Source organism: Mytilus californianus, unplaced genomic scaffold (assembly GCF_021869535.1).
Source record: "Mytilus californianus isolate M0D057914Y unplaced genomic scaffold, xbMytCali1.0.p SCAF_12, whole genome shotgun sequence".
Classification (NCBI taxonomy): Eukaryota; Metazoa; Mollusca; class Bivalvia; order Mytilida; family Mytilidae; genus Mytilus; species Mytilus californianus.
In genome coordinates this window covers 41208592-41225317 of record NW_026262604.1, presented here as the reverse complement: position 1 = coordinate 41225317, position 16726 = coordinate 41208592, and the positions used below count along the sequence as shown (strand labels likewise).

The following is a 16726-nucleotide window of genomic DNA, read 5'->3' as shown; positions in this document are numbered from 1 at the left end:
AGTTACCTGTTTGTTCCTGCATATTCATCTTGTACTTGTTGCAATATATTTGTTTTAACTTTACAAATATTGTCGACTGTTTCAACTATGTAAGTCACATCCTGTAAATTTATAAATGTTTTATTGCTATGTCACTATATTACTATAAACTGAAACGGGTATATTTTAACAAATCTTTATAATTTTAAATAATTGATAGAATTTTTCTAAAATTTGATTTCTTTCGACATTCCAAATAATACCAAACTTCCCTTTCCTGAAATAATCCAAAAGATGACCATTGCATACTGTTGGATAAAAGTGTGAATAACTTATTACTGATAAATAAATTAAAATTAATTTAGAATATAAATGATCTCCAGAAAAGCGTTACGGACGCACGAAATTAATAATGTGTTTGTATAATTTTCTTTACAAATTGACACGACATTTTACCTTGATACTGATACTTCCAATTTGGTCAATATCTTCTAATATTTCTATAACAGTAATTACGTCGTCCGCAGTTAAATGGTTGGTGGTAGCTGTAAGGTTCTTAAGTTGTGACAGGACTGTCTCTGTATTACTGCTATTTATCTCTGTCTAAAAAAAATATTTTATCAATTGTAAACTATTTGAAATGACTATATTGTAACTTGTATTCCTCAAAAAATTAATATTTAGCCATTAAATATGACAGATATAAAGAATGCTTCTTTTTGTTAGTAATAGATACTGTACGTCTTTGTTGTTGAATAATTAAGTAACTTATTATCAATATATACTGACTATGACAAAATATATTGATAGGAGGTTTAACTTTCGTAATAAAGCATATGACATTAATTAAATTAATTATTTTTGGAATATTAAAAACACAATAAAGCTTATTTAGATACATTACGCGCTTTTGACGGTTGAAAGCCATGATTTTTCGACTCTTTACATTACACTTCCACAATCAAAGCCGGGCTTCAAAGTTATTGAGGTGGCGTGAATCAGATGTTGATAAAAAAGATTCTAAAGATCTTACATACAATCTAAGACTCTTTCATCTTGCAATAGTATTAAAACATTTGACTTTTCTACACTTTACACAAGTATTCCCCATTCCAAACTAAAAGGCAAATTGAAAGAGTTGGTCCTGCTTTGTTTCATAAAAAAGAATGGCCAACGTAGATACAAGTATCTTGTCCTAGGGAGGGATACATCCTACTTTGTAAATAATCTGATTCTCTGAAACTGACATTATCAAGATGCTTGATTTCTTGATTGACAACATATTTGTTACGTTTTGAGGGCGCATTTTTTCAACAAGCAACCGGCATTCCCTTTGGAACCAACTGTGCCCTCTTCTTGTCGACTTGTTCTTTTATTCATATAAGGCTGACTTCATACAGGAACTTCTTAGGAAGAAAGAAAAGAAGTTAGCAGTATCCTTTAACTTTACTTTTACTTAACCGCTACAAAGATGATGTTCTCTCACTAAATAATTCAACATTTGGTGACTTTGTTGAACGCATCTATCCCATCGAACTTGAGATAGTTAAGTCTGCCTCATATCTTGACTTACATCTTGAAATTGACAATGAGGGTCGGTTGAAAAAAAAACTTTCTGACAAAAGAGATGATTTCAACGACCCAATTGTGAACTTTCCATTTTTATGTAACAACATCCCAGTTGATGCGATACTCCAGGGCTTGTATTTCCTATTATGATTTTCTTGATAGAGGGTTGCTGCTCACAAGGAAGATATTAAACCATGAGTTCCAAGTAGTGAAGTTGAAATCGTCCCTTCGTATATTACGGACGCTATCACGAGTTGGTTGACCGTTACGGAATATCCGTTTCACAGATGATAGCGGATATGTTTCTAATGTCGTAACTACAATCTCGTTTCCTTTTTCTGAATGTGACCTAACGAATTAGACTTATTACCGGGTTTGCACTAACATGAGCAACACGACGGTGCCTCATTAGGGCCAGGATCTGTTTACCCTTCCGGAGCACCTGAGATCGCCCGCAGTTTTTGGTGGGGTTCATGTTGTTCAGTCTTTAGTTTTCTATGTTGTGTTTTATGTACTATTGTTTGTCTGTTGGTCTTTTTCTTTTTTAGCCACGGCGTTGTCAGTTTATTTTCGACTTATGAGTTTGAATGTCCATTTTGGTATCTTTTGCCTTTCTTTTCCAAAAAAGCATATTAAACAAAACGTTTCCTATTTAATTAAATTGTGCTTTGAAAATTCTGAATGCAGCTGTTTTTGCTGCAACCAATATAAAGCCTTCTCCTGTAATGAAAAAAAAAATGAGTATGATAGATATTTTTACTGGAACTGTGATGAGTGATTAAGGCTGTACATGTCTGTTTGACAACATCTATGTACGTTTCGGCAACCAAGTTAATCGACAGGTTGTTGGTATTTTTATTGGAAACCATAGCGCCCATTAAATAACAGACATGTTGTTTGATTGTTATAAATCCAAACTCAGTTAAGATTAGTCTAATTGCAATTTAATTGAAACATTTAATAACACTGACCGTTACCTGCTTGATGATAGTTTTGCTTTAAATTACCAACATTTCTCTAATTATACTGTAGAAAATAACCCCAGGGAACTTCTAACTACATTTGATATTAACAGAGATAATTGTCCTCTTATAGATATGAATATTTCAGTTTTACACGGTACACTCAAAACCAAATATTTTAAAACGAAGACCATTGTTCGTTCCGTAATGTTAATTTTCTTTTTTTTTTGTAGACAGTGATGTTTCTTTGACCCCTTCTTACGCGGGGTATATTTCCCAACGCGATCATTTGCCATGCCCGTGTCTGTAGTGGCGTTTTAGATTTCAACGAACGTCAACTAAGTTCTACTGGTAAATAATTACGTCAGGGATTTCGTTACCAATGTTTTTTTTTTGGCGCTTACATTGATTTTGTTGTTGATTAAATGAAAACAAAAAACAAATATGTATTGCGATACAAATATGAAAACTTTTGTCCTACATGCTGTCGATTTTATGGCTTACATATAGGCAGTGCGCAAGGTCGTACTTTTATCAGAACTGTTATGACGTCTTTACTCTCAATCCTTTAGATATGATTATATTTTGGCAGTACACAAAGTCATATTTTTCTCAGACTTGTGATTACGTCTTTACACAACATCCGTTGAATGAAGAGATTGCTACTTTAGTCTGAGAGAACAAGCTTTATTCATTAGATGTTATGGCTTTAAACTACCTTTCAGTAACTGTGAGTACTCTTATATATACTGTGTGCTTTTTGCCTATTTTAGTTGTTTTCTTTTGTGCTTCGCGCCAATCTAATCATTTTCTACTGATTTTTACAGTTCGTTGTATAGTTGTGCTGTTACACCATGTTTCAGCGCTCCCAAAATATTAAACGCATGTGCATGTCGTTGGTTAATGTAATGGTTAAACCGGACCAACATTTTAAATGAATTGTTGTGACGTCATTAACCAGCTTGTATGATAACAATATTTGAAATTTTGACAAACATCTGAAGAAATATTTTAGTTTCTGCATTGCTTATTCTTACTCTTTTTATTTCCTCTAACTTGTCAGATGTGTCTTCAATCGAAGTGATAAAGCAGTAATTATGTATAATGACATTTCTTATTTCTGAAGAAAATTTGCCTGTTTTGATACACAAGGCTGATGCCGCTGGTTTTCGATCTGCAATTATAACAATGTATAAAACGTCACATTTAACCACATATTACACAAATCGAATTATCAATCAAATTCTTTTTACATGTCTTTTGAATACATGTCTCATTATCAATCAAACCACATCTTATTTTATATTGATTGCAGGGTTTGTTGCACGTGCTGAGTTGTTTTAGTTATGTGTTGTTTGCTTGTTAGCGAGCTGTCTACCTTTAGTTTGTAATATGCCCTGTTAGATATTTGTTTCATTTGAAACCATACCACTACTCCTTATTTGATCAATATATAAGATAAAGGATAAACAAATTCAGACTTATAATTCGCTATCTTTCGTCATAGAAAAATAAACAGGAATAATGGAAAATTTTCTTTAAACCCTTAGACTAAGCTAGTTAAGTCACAAAGAAGGTATAATAAGTTCTTTCGTGGTATTTCGTGTACCATTTCTTTTTTCATTGGTGTTATAAAGTTAATGGAGAAATCATAGGGAATAAACCAGTTGTACTTGCGCACAAAATTCCCAAAATATATCGTAAAACTTAAACACGTGTTAAAAAACCTGTACAATGTAGGATGACCGCTATCGTCATGAATGTGAACAAGGAGATATAAAAGGCACCGACTTTGCAAAGAATTTTGTGTTATTTAAAAAAATAAATCTGCTTTACGTGCAACACGTTTCAAGCCGATCATGTCCATGTAAAAATTCGTTTTCACAATAATAAATGCATCCATTGAACTGAATTGCAAAATAACAGTGTTTATTTCTTTGTTTTTCATAATGTTTGATTTGAATTTTTGCATTTTTATTAAGGTTTTATTTTAATCATTAAGGAATTTTATTTGAGTAGAATATTTCTGTGCAAAGTCGTTCGGTTGTTCTGTGATTGAGGGGTTAACATATGATATGGACAATTGTCAGTACAGATTTGTGTAACTATACAAAATTAAAAAAAATTAAAATATTCCATACCTTTTCCACATATTTCATAAGAATTTGTCATTGTATTATTTGCAACCGGTTTAAAATGTAATGAAGCACTTAAGGCAGGACTGTATATTGTTCCATTGCATAAATCTAAAAATATAGATATATTATTTTCATTTTTGTTGAGATGTGGTATAGTTCGACACATACTCGTCGAAGATTCCAAGCTTATAACTTGTTACGCCAGACGCGCGTTTCGTCTGCATAAGATTCCTCAGTGATGCTCGAATCAAAACCGTTGGAAGACCAAAAACAAATTCGAAATTAAATAGCAATACAAATTGAAAATTCCGAACAGCTGTGCCAAATAAGGCGAAGGCAATCTATTTCTTTGGGATTGGGGTAGGAAAATCTTAGTGTTTCGAATGATTCAACATTTCATAAACGGTAAATTTACAGATATTAACACAAGCAGTAAATTCACCTAGCTATAAAATTAGGTTTATTCCACCATTTTCTACATAAGGAAATGCCTGTACCAAGTCAGGAATATTACAGTTGGTTTCAATTCGTTTAATGTGTTTGAGCTTTTGATTTTGCCATTTGATAAGGGACTTTCCGTTTTCAAATTTCCTTGTAGTTCGATATTTTATTTACTTCACATTTTACAGAAAATATATCTATCAATAATATTTCATCTCAACACGAAAGTGCTGACTACTAGGTGGGTGATGCCCTCAGGGTAGAAATGTCCACCTGCAGTCGCACTTACACAGTGGTTGTAAAGAAGTAGCTGTGCGTTGTCCAACATTGTAACGTTTTGAATTTTTTTAAATCTTCATGAATGACTAAGTTTAAATGTACTAGCGGGTTTAGTTTATTTAAGAACTAATTACAATTAAATTATCTGCACCTTTGTTATATCCAAAGTATGTTTAACATGTGTTTATATAAATGTCGCTTTTGAAAATAGTGCTTTATGATTTTATACTGAAAATTAATGTATGTTTACATAGTTTTGGCTGCTGGATCCCAATTATTTGTCAATATAAAGGAACTATAAACAACTGTAATACGAAAGGGAGGTTAAGATAGCTATAAAACCAAGTTTAACTTACCATTCCTTTCGGAAAACGCATGTATCAAGGCCGGATGACAGTTGTTGATTTTGTCAGTTTTTATGGACTTTACCTTTTTGAATTTACTTTGGAGTTTGGTAATTTAGTTTTACTTATTTGATAGAAATAAATACATTAAATTGTGTCCTCTTAACAAAATATATGAATTATGAAGATGAAAATAACACAATCAAACCTGATTTGAGCATCAGTTTTATGTCTTGAGATTTCCCCTCACCAATCTCACTGTATGCAACACATGTGTAAATGCCCTGGTCGCTTTCTGTCATACTGATTACCGTCAGTGACGGGTTTGATATTGTACTTCCGCTATATTTATTTGTATTGGATGATGATGTTATCACAAACACATCATTTTTAATTCTCCGCCACCATTCTACGGACAAAAGTTGAATGTCTGAACTCACGTCACATTCCAGAGTAATGGACGATCCTAACTGTACCGTATATGATGATTCTCGAACAAAAACATTGGGGACGGCTGAAACGAAACGAAAAGTGTTGATTATAAGTGTTGAGCAACCTCTGTGCAAATAAGACGATTTAAAACTTCAATATACAAGAAAACAGACTTTATTTCCTATGATTTTGTCTGTTATAGTAATTACAGTAAAACAATCAATTACACAAGGGTACATACTTTTTAGTTGAGTGTAATTTTTTTTTTTTTTTTTAGATTTATGAAGAAAGTGTACTTTCTCTGAAATAAGTCCAAGTGCTTTTATCCCTTAAATAAGTGGTTTGTGTACATGGAAAGATAAGAGGTTCACATGCCTAATAGAAATGTCGTTTTTGTAGATATATTTTCAATGTAAATATATGTCATAAGTACGAAATGAGTTATGAGAATAACAGAAAAATCTGAATTTGATTATTTAGATACCCAATATTGTTTAATGAGATAGATATAATAAAAATAGACATTTTACACCCCAGTGAGCACATCGATTTCAAGCAAATTTCAGGTTTCATATTTAGTAGACGATTGGAACAAGAATTCATAAAGGAACAATCTTTGTCGCAATTAAATGGCCGTTTCTGGGTCTTTCCGACAAAGGAGTAGGTCCGGTAATGGTCGATTTTGGCCTCAAATTTCAGGTTCATATGACGAAGGATTTTGGACACTTTTTGAAGACTTAAGTGTCTATTTCAGTTGATTCTATTAGTTTATGTGAAAGATTTTAACTGATTTAGTCATTAAAAACGCTCTGATTAAAGCTTAAATATGAAAAATATATCAAATATGCCAAAAATGTCACTTTTCAGATGGTTTTTGTAAAAAATGAAAGTGTCCGCATCCGTGTTCATCCTCAACCTTTATATATGTTATGTATTATCATCAAATACAACTTACATTTCAATATTAAGAATGAACACAAATGCGGCCACTTTTATTTTAGACGGAAACCGTTAAAAATTTAACTAAAATGCTAAAATTGTGAAGATTTCAGTAATTTAGCCTGACTAAAGGATGTTAGTACCCGATATATGTGCATTGTTTTGTCAAAAACAGCCCATATTTATGTAGCAGAAGCATTATTCTTACCAATAAATAACTTAAAGTTTACATTTTAACAATTTTGTAAAACTGCTATATTTTGGGGCCAAAAAGGGGTCTTACTGGACCTACTCCTTTGTTTTATGATCTTTGTTTTTAGTTGTCTTGTCAATTGATTTTTGCTTAATTTTTTTGAAAAGACGAGAAAATTTAAAAGAGAGGGTATAATTAAACTAACAAAATATAATAGAATTCTGTTAGAGGCAGATAAATCACACAAACCCGGAAGCCTGAATTATTCTAAAAGTCAGTTTACGAAGGTTATTTTTGTCGATTCAATGACACCAGTATATGTAAAATCTAGTAAACAATATTTTGCAAAGAAAACAATCATTTGGCTTTTATAATATTGATTGCACAATGTTTTTTTTATTCCCAATGATATATTTCAGAAATTATTGGGCTAGTTGGTTTTAGGAACAAAATTTACTTAAATGATATAAATAATGTGAAAATGCTATAATGGTTCAGCTTATACATTGTACACTAAAAAGTGAGCTTAAAGTGAAGTAAACAAATTATATGAAATATTTGTAAATAATGCAGTTTTTACCACGGGGTTTAATCTTTGTATTGGAAGCTTCAAAAATCTAACTTTTGGGCTTAAGGTTAAAATGCTTAATATTCAATTGTCTATGATGAGTAGCCAGAAGAAATAGTTTTTTTTTTTCTCTCTAACAAAAAATAATGCAGTTATTTCTATTTGAATAATTAAAGGCTAATATTGGAAGTACAGCAGATTAAACAACGCTTTTCATTTATATTTTGTATCTCCTACTATAACTGAAATTATTTTGTACGCTGCTCTTTTAAAAAAGAGACAAAAGATATCAATGAGGCATTCAAAATTGTAAAGTTGAAGAGAAACTAACTACGCAATGAATAGATTACACAACACGACGAAGACAAACACGTCTTCAAAACACTACGTACTAACTAGAGACTTAGCAACACCAACCCAACCAAAAATTATAATTTAGGAGAGAACGCAGATCCTGCTCCTTTAGTGGCACCCGTCATGTTGTTCTTGTTTGAGTACAAATCTGGTCATAAGTCTCATATAAACAAGTACTCAATGCCATGTGGACTTTTGAGTGACAGGACATTTTCAATATATATGAAAGTTAAATTAAAGAATGCTGCAAGATGTTTCTTTTCAATTTGTCTTTAAAAAAATTGAGAATGGAAATGGGGAATGTGTCAAAGAGACAACAACCCGACCATAGAGAAGACAACAGCCGAAGGCCACCAATGGGTCTTCAACGCAGCGAGAAACTCCCGCACCCGGAGGCGTCCCTCAGCTGGCCCCCAAACAAATATGTATACTAGTTCAGTGATAATGGACGTCATACTAAACTCCAAATTATACACAAGAAACTCAAATTGAAAATGATACAAGACTAACAAAGGCCAGAGGCTCCTGACTTGGGACAGGCGCAAAAATGCGGCGCTGTTAAACATGTTTTTTGAGATCTCAACCCTCCCCCTATACCTCTAGTCAATGTAGAAAAAACAAACGTACAACAGTACGCACAGTAAAACTCAGTTTAAGAGAAGTCCGAGTCCGATGTCAGAATAGGAAACAAAAGAAAATAAACAAAATGACAATAATACATAAATAACAACAGACTACTAGCAGTTACTCATGTTACTGACATGCCAGCTCCAGACCTCAATTAAACTGATTGAAAGATTATGTCTTCATCATATGAATATCTGGCACAATCACTCCTGTTAGGGGTTTAGTATTATACCATCATAAAATATATGAGAAGAACATAACCCGTGTCATGCCAACAACTGGTTTTAGAATAAATATGTTTAATTCCGATGCAAAGACCCTATAAATGAATCAATATTAAAGCCAAAATATGCAATCTTTAATGACCTGACAACAGTATCGTAACTATATCCCTTCTTAATAAGTCTGTTTAAAGGTTTTGTTAGCTTTTGAGGTGAATACTGACATTTTTGTGCTTTGTAAAGGATATTACCATAAAAGATTGGATGTGAAATACCCGAACGTATAAGATGTCTGCATGTTATATTTACGAATGATGTCCTTATACCGATGATAAAATTTAGTAAATGTTTTGACTAGTTTATGATATCCAAAACCCTGGTGTAATAATTTTTTAGTAATACATAAATTTCTCTCGCTAAAATCTAATACGTTGTTACATACACGAGCGAATCGTACAAGTTGAGATATATAAACACCATAAGATGGTGTCAAGGGAACGTCACCATCTAAAAATGATTAATTACGATAGGAAATGAAAAATCATCTCTTTTATCATAAATTTTTGTATTAAGCTTCCCGTTAATGATATAGATATCAAGATCGAGGAAAGGACAGTGGTCATTGTTAGTATTAGCTTTATTTAAAGTAAGTTCAACAGGATAAATTTCTTTAGTATACACACTGAAGTCGTCATTATTGAGAGCCAATATATCATCCAAATATCTAAAAGTATTGTTAAATTTTTGTATCAGATGTTGTTTCGATGGGTCTTTGCTGATTTTAGTCATAAATTGTAACTCATAACAATACAAAAACAGGTCCGCAATAAGTGGTGCACAGTTAGTCCCCATTGGAATTCCGATAACTTGACGATATACGGAATTTCCAAAGCGAACAAAAATGTTATCAAGTAAAAATTCAAGGGCAGATATAGTATCAAAGCATGTCCAATTGACATAGCTCTTTTGTTTGTTGCTACTAAAAAATGACCTAAAAGAGTTTGAACATATGTATTCGCATGTTTTATATGAATTGTGCTCCATATGATTACAAAGACAAGTCTGGCAGTAGGGATGCATAAAATATCAACTGGAATACGGACTGTATATATACTCCAGACAGTTTTAACATAATTATTATAAAAAGTAAAATCACAAAAATACCGAACTCCGAGGAAAATCAAAACGGAAAGTCCCTAATCAAATAGCAAACCCGAAAGCTCAAACACATCAAACGAATGGATAACAACTGTCATATTCCTGACTTGGTACAGGCAAGTACCTGTGGACATTTGTTTTGTGTTGCAGCCTGTATTTTGCCCTCAAAATGTATTTTAGTTATTCTGGTCGTCGGTTACTGTCTCATAGATATTAAACCAATATCTTCCTTCATTTATACTCATTTGAATTTGCTGTTTAAGATACTTTTGATTAAAAGAGATTATTTTTACATTATTATGCATCATTGTGCATTTCAGAATTATGTATGTGTTTAAGATTGTTTATGCTTTAGTTCATTTTTATTATAATTATTCTTTTTATCTACTCATTGTACTTGCATTCCTAATATGAAGTTGCAGTTTTTGTTTTTTGCTTGCCTATTCGGTGTGCATAATGAGTCGATCTACCGTTTTATTTTCTTGATATATTAATTGCTTTCGCTATAATATGATAATAAACATGACGGGCAATGCAAGTTATGCACCTTGGCTTTTTTAGTATCACCTACTTATAATATATTTAAAGGGGAAATCTTAATAGTTAGATTAACAAAATCTTGTTTTAATCTAACAAGAGTTGTATCTCAAACGAAGGATCAGTTTTCATTTGTTACCGTTTCCATTGTCTTTTTAAACAAAAGTTTTGCAATATCGATATACGATATCTTTTTTAAAACTTTAAGGCTTTTTAAAGTACAGAAAAACAAACAAAGTCATTCAGAAGAAAAGTAACCTTCTATTGTTAAATCTCCACATAACATTATCGTTATTTAACCGCATATGAAGGTTAGTAAACCATTGTTAGTTATAAGAAATATATTTTGTCATTCTAAAATGGTTTTACATTATACAACAATGACAAATAATGAATTGCAGTGATGTTTGTATATTTATGAACAAAGTATTATCTTATCCCACAGATTATACCGGCATTTTTAAAAGTATTATGTTTCACTGTTAAAGTGAATTTACTAAGACCGTGGATCGGAAATTTATTCGTTGAATTAGATTTTGTTTCAAAAATGTATAAAAAGCAGAAAAATTACTGTCATGCATATTGCCTAAAACATCTAAAGATCTACTACAAAATATTCCATCACAGTCTTTATAATATTGCAAATATATCAAAAACGATTTGTATTCGCATGCTCTTTATCACTCGTGTTACTATGTCACATGATCAATTTTAAGATCAATTGCATTGCATTCGACAGTGCTTGTTCTACAAAAATTAGAATCGTACCAACAAATTCCTTGCTTTAGATAATGAACATATTTGAATTTATAAAGAACGACACTGATTCAAACAACAAATATACATAATCAACATCATCTTTTTGTTATCGACAATGTATTTGTGGATTTGAGTGGATTGATATTTTATCAAACAGTCCGTATTGCAGTAGGCAGTATTTGTGCATCCATACTGGCCTACTTGTTTTTGTACTCATACGAATCAGAATTCGACAAAACGTTCTAAATGATGAAAATAAAAAGCATAGTACTGTCAAATTGTCACATATGGTTTCATATCACATATGGTATCATATCACATGTGGTATCAAATCACCTATGGTATCAAATCACATATGGTATATCTCATATGGTGTCTTATCGGTCGTCCCTCTGCCTATATCCCTATGTTCAGCTCAGCATATCACGGCTTTTTGACGTGAAATACGTTGACCCGGCCTTAGTAACTTTGACCCGGACATATCAGCGACGTCATATGTATGAACCAGCGTTAATACGTTTGACCCGAACTTATCAAGGCATCTTCCGGTTCGCTTGTGAAACAAAGAAAACACTTGTTTTTATCATGCAAAATACGCAAATACAACCCGATAAATCGATTATCTGGTTGTCTGCATATATATATTGAAAAAATATCAGCTGATCGACACAATATGAATCCTTTTTGAACTCGTTCGCTGCGCTCACTCGACAAAAAGCTTCAGAGTGTGACTTGCAGCTGATATATTACAATATCCATATGAATACAACCTGATAATCGTTACATATCACATATGGTATCAAATCGACTATAGTTTCATAACTCATATAGTATCAAATTTCATATGGCATCATATCACGTATATTTTCATATCACATATGGTATCATATCACATGAGGTATCAAATCACACATGGTGTCATATCACATATGGTATCCTATCAAATAAAGTAATATGTCACATATGGTATTATATTACATATGTATCATTTCACATATGGTATCACATCACATATGGTGTCATATCACATACTGTATCATATCACATATGGTGTCATATCAAATATGGTATCAAATCACATATGGTTTCATATCACATATGGTTTCATATCAAATATGGTATCAAATCACACATGGCTTTATATCACATATGTTTTCATTTTATATCACTTAAATTAAGGCGACAGTACTTCACCGTTGTTAAATGTCAGAAATCAATAAGTCAAAGAAAAGTCAAAGTAACAAACAAAAACAGAGGGAATCACAAAAACTCAAAAAGGACCAAGACCCGATGCGTCCACAGGGTAAGTGTCTATGCATGTGTCACCTGCCATGCAAATTTACAATCAGATCATAGCGTTTGGCATATCAAATAGTATAATATAATATAACTATTGTGCATATTCTAACCAATTCGATTAGTACGTTTAGAAAGAGTCAGTCGTTAAACTATATTTTCAAAGGTAGTCTGAAAACAGCATATAGAAAAAGTGAATATTGCACGGTTATTTTCAGAATATCTGACACAATCGAAACAACCTATCAAATGAACTACTGCTCTTCTTCTGACTTTTGACAATGATAATATAACAATAGTAGCCTCTCTATGAGGTCGATACGAGGATATATCGACATCGGACTTCGTCCTTAGTCAATATACTTCTTTTAGATCGACATATCCTCGTATCGACCTCATACAAAGGCTACAATTGTATTACATATTACATATATATCATAACATATAACACAAGTATGTTCTTACCTTGGCTATAAATATATCCAAGAACCGATAAAAACAAATCCACTCGTATCCACATTGCTGATATCCACATATTTAATTTGAATCCTAACCAAACTAAAAACAAAATGTGAGTAAACTTTCACTCAAAACAGTAAATATTTGTTATTTCCTTCCTGTACTATCGCGTTTGTATGAATATTCACCCATGTGTGAGTGTGAGTGTGTGTGTGTGCGTGATAACAAAGATACGGAGACGAGTTGAACATATCCGTTGATAAATTTAAGGGTAGGAAAACTAAATAAGACAGATTGAATCATCTGATAGTAAAACTCTCCCTATTTTTTTCGAATAAGGAAAACATTATAAACGACACGAGACTTGTCAACATAATGAAAATTTGTTTGATTAAAACTTTTTTATGCATTTGAAATCTTGAAACAACGCGTTGACAATTTGTGTCGAAATCAGAGAAAATTTGAAATAATACAGTAAACGGATGCCATATATTATTTATTGTGCAAATTATGTTTTGAAATTTTGTTAAAAAAATTGTGCATATTAATAATTACCCATCTGATCCAGTTGACGTACGTTTGTCGGTTAGTTGAATAATAATACAATGTATTTAAAAATGTTTAAATACCTTGATCAATAAGAACACCAGCTATTTTAAAATACCATTTCCTGTTTCACATAAAAGAAGTCGATTTAAAGCGGGGAAATTTTAAAGAATAAACAAAAAATTATGTTAAAGTTATGACCTTGAAAAAACGTCTGTTCAAATTGTTCACGATACACATGAAAGCTGACGTTTTTCTCATGATGTTAAACAATTTAATCATTTTTTTTTCGCACTAGCTTAATATAATTTTATAGGCCGGACGCACGTTCCGTCTATGAACGAATCAGTAGAGCATTTAAAACCTAAAACTCATGAAATTTTATTTTTTTTATTAAATACAGCTAACATGGCTAAGATAGCAAAGTATTTCGAATAAGTTTTGTGAACAGTTAATATAGAAATATATGCCCATATCCATGATATTTCAACACAAATGTGCTGACTACTGCAATTCTTAAAATGTGATCAATTACAAAAATAACGATCAGAATAACAAACGATAAGGTCATGGATGACTTAATGTTCACAAGTAGGTCATGAAAACACTATTATAAGTTTAGGTATAAGCTGATCATAGCTCTATAGAACGCGGGTGCCATTTTAAAGTAGAGAGACAAAGGTGTCGCTTTGATCAAATATTCTGAAGGTATGCAACTTTTACGCTATTGTCGAAAATTTCTCGAGATTACAGGTGTGTCGGAATTCAGATGGGAGTTAATTAGGAATACACAGCAGCAAATCATCTCGCATATGATTCAGACACTGACAGGAATATCATTCGAGCACAGGCATTAATACCAAAACTTCTACTGAAAAAATTACTGGTGGGAAAGTCGGGTAGAAACCCTGAGTTTGTAAGAACAGCTGCAAGCCTTGTCATGGCTATTTGAATGTCCAGCAAAGAACCTGGTTCATTATCTGTTAACTAATTTTGTAACATTTGCTCATAATTTATGTGTGATCAAAGTTTTTAGGAAAACAAATTATCGGAGAGGGTCGGTTTGGAAAGAATTTCTATAAATCAACATTCCAGAAGTGTCTGCATATTGGGTATATATCTTCAAGTTGGTATAATATTTCAGAACTAACGTTTAATAGCATGATTGTCTTGATGGAAAGTTGGTGTTAACAATGTCCAACAATTCAACTTGGTTAAGTTGATGTCAGCCTTTCGAAAGTTTCATGAACGTCATCAATAGATGGTTGACCGTTATGAAATATCGTGTGTCACAATGGACCACATATATGGAACGCCACAGCTGTCTTATGTGAAACTCTGATATTACGTTATGTTGTTCTGTTATTACTTGATGATAATTTGTCTTTACATAATATGATTTTGACATTACGTAATGATGTTTTGATATAACTCAATATGGAAAAGTCATTACTTTATGATATTCCGATATTACATGATATGGTTTCGTATTGACTTGATATAGTTTTGTCATTACTTAATATGGTTTTGTCATTACTCGATCTGGTTTCACCATTATTTAATGTGGTTGTGTCATTAGGCAATGTGGTTTTAATATTACTTGATGTGTATGTGACTTGACGTAATGTAGTTGTTTCATTACATGATGTGGTTTTGTTATTTCGTAATGATGATTTGTCAATTCTTTATATGTCTTTAACATTACGTAATGATGTTTCAAAAGGAGTAGGTCCGGTAAGGGCCGATTTTGGCCTCAAATTTCAGATTTATCTGATGAAAGATTTTGGACACTTTTTAAACACTTAAGTGTCTACTTCAGTCGATTCAATTAGTTTATGTGAAAGATTTTAACTGATTTAGTCATAAAATACGCTCAAATTCAAGCTTAAATATGAAAGATCTATCAAATATGCCATAATATGTCACTTTTTAGATGGTTTTTGTAAAAAATGGAAGTGGCCGCATCCGTGTTCACTCTCACCCTTTATATATGTTTTGTATTATCATCAAATACAACTTGCATTTAAATATTAAGAATGAACACAAATGCGGCCACGTCCATTTAAGACGAAAACCGTCTAAAATTTAACTCAAATGCTAAAATTGTGAAGATTTCAGTAATTTAGCATGACTGAATGATGCTAGTACCCGATATATGTGCATTGTATTGTCAAAAACAGCCCATATTTGTATAGCAGAAGTATTCTACTTTCCAATAAATAGCTAAAAGTTTACATTTTAACAATTTTAGAAAACTGCTATATTTTGGGGCCAAAAAAGGGTCTTACTGGACCTACTCCTTTGACGATTTTACACTGCATGATGTGTTTGTTTCAGTATTTGATGTGCCCATGTCATTCTTTGATGTGGTTATCCCATTACTTCTACGAGGTAAAACCACGTGACCATTTTGGAAAAAATATGTTCTATTTTTAGACCGATTTCCATACGTCGTTTGTGTAATGCGCTTTGGATGAGTACCGCTATCCATTAAGTTAAAGTTCAAATTAAAGTTCAAGTTGTTGTTCAGAGTTATTTTGTATGAAAAAAGGAACGACAGACAAAAATAAGAAAAAAAGTACTAAAACATTAACAGTAATTCGGAGATATCCCAAACCATTTGGTCCTGCCGTTTTTTCCTTAGTTCTCAAATGGAAGCTGTAAATTAATAAATAAAGTAAAGATTCTTATTAACCCTGTGTCTCGCCGGAAAATTCTGCTGTCAGTGTAAAAGCGTAAATTAAATGTTGACTGACTGTACATTATCCGGTACACTTAACGGAGGAAAACATGTTTTTCTGTAGATGCTTTTATCTTGATCTTGAAGAATAACTCCATACAAGTTTAATAACAATTCATGGAGGTTTACAAATTATCATGTCAAATCAGTTTAATTCGGTAATATTTCAATCTATCCTAATAGGG

At 32.2% G+C, this 16726-nt stretch overlaps 1 protein-coding gene across 3 annotated transcripts in view; it reads right to left on the bottom strand.

The window, feature by feature from the left end:
* The window catches only part of LOC127721824 (adhesion G protein-coupled receptor L4-like), a 31084-nt gene extending 17152 nt beyond the window's left edge, over positions 1 to 13932 (bottom strand). For 2 of the 3 annotated variants that reach the window (XM_052228631.1, XM_052228632.1), the window contains exons 1-7: positions 13811 to 13869; positions 13262 to 13354; positions 5921 to 6226; positions 4652 to 4756; positions 3548 to 3684; positions 436 to 582; positions 7 to 101 (exon numbers count right to left, since the gene is read on the bottom strand). In XM_052228631.1, the coding sequence (XP_052084591.1) occupies positions 7 to 101; positions 436 to 582; positions 3548 to 3684; positions 4652 to 4756; positions 5921 to 6226; positions 13262 to 13354; positions 13811 to 13814 (887 nt within the window). In that variant the 5' untranslated portion in view covers positions 13815 to 13869. Of the gene's footprint in view, positions 1 to 6; positions 102 to 435; positions 583 to 3547; positions 3685 to 4651; positions 4757 to 5920; positions 6227 to 13261; positions 13355 to 13810 lie in introns of all 3 variants that reach the window. The other variant, XM_052228633.1, reaches the window with a different exon arrangement.
* Positions 13933 to 16726: the final 2794 nt, after the last annotated feature.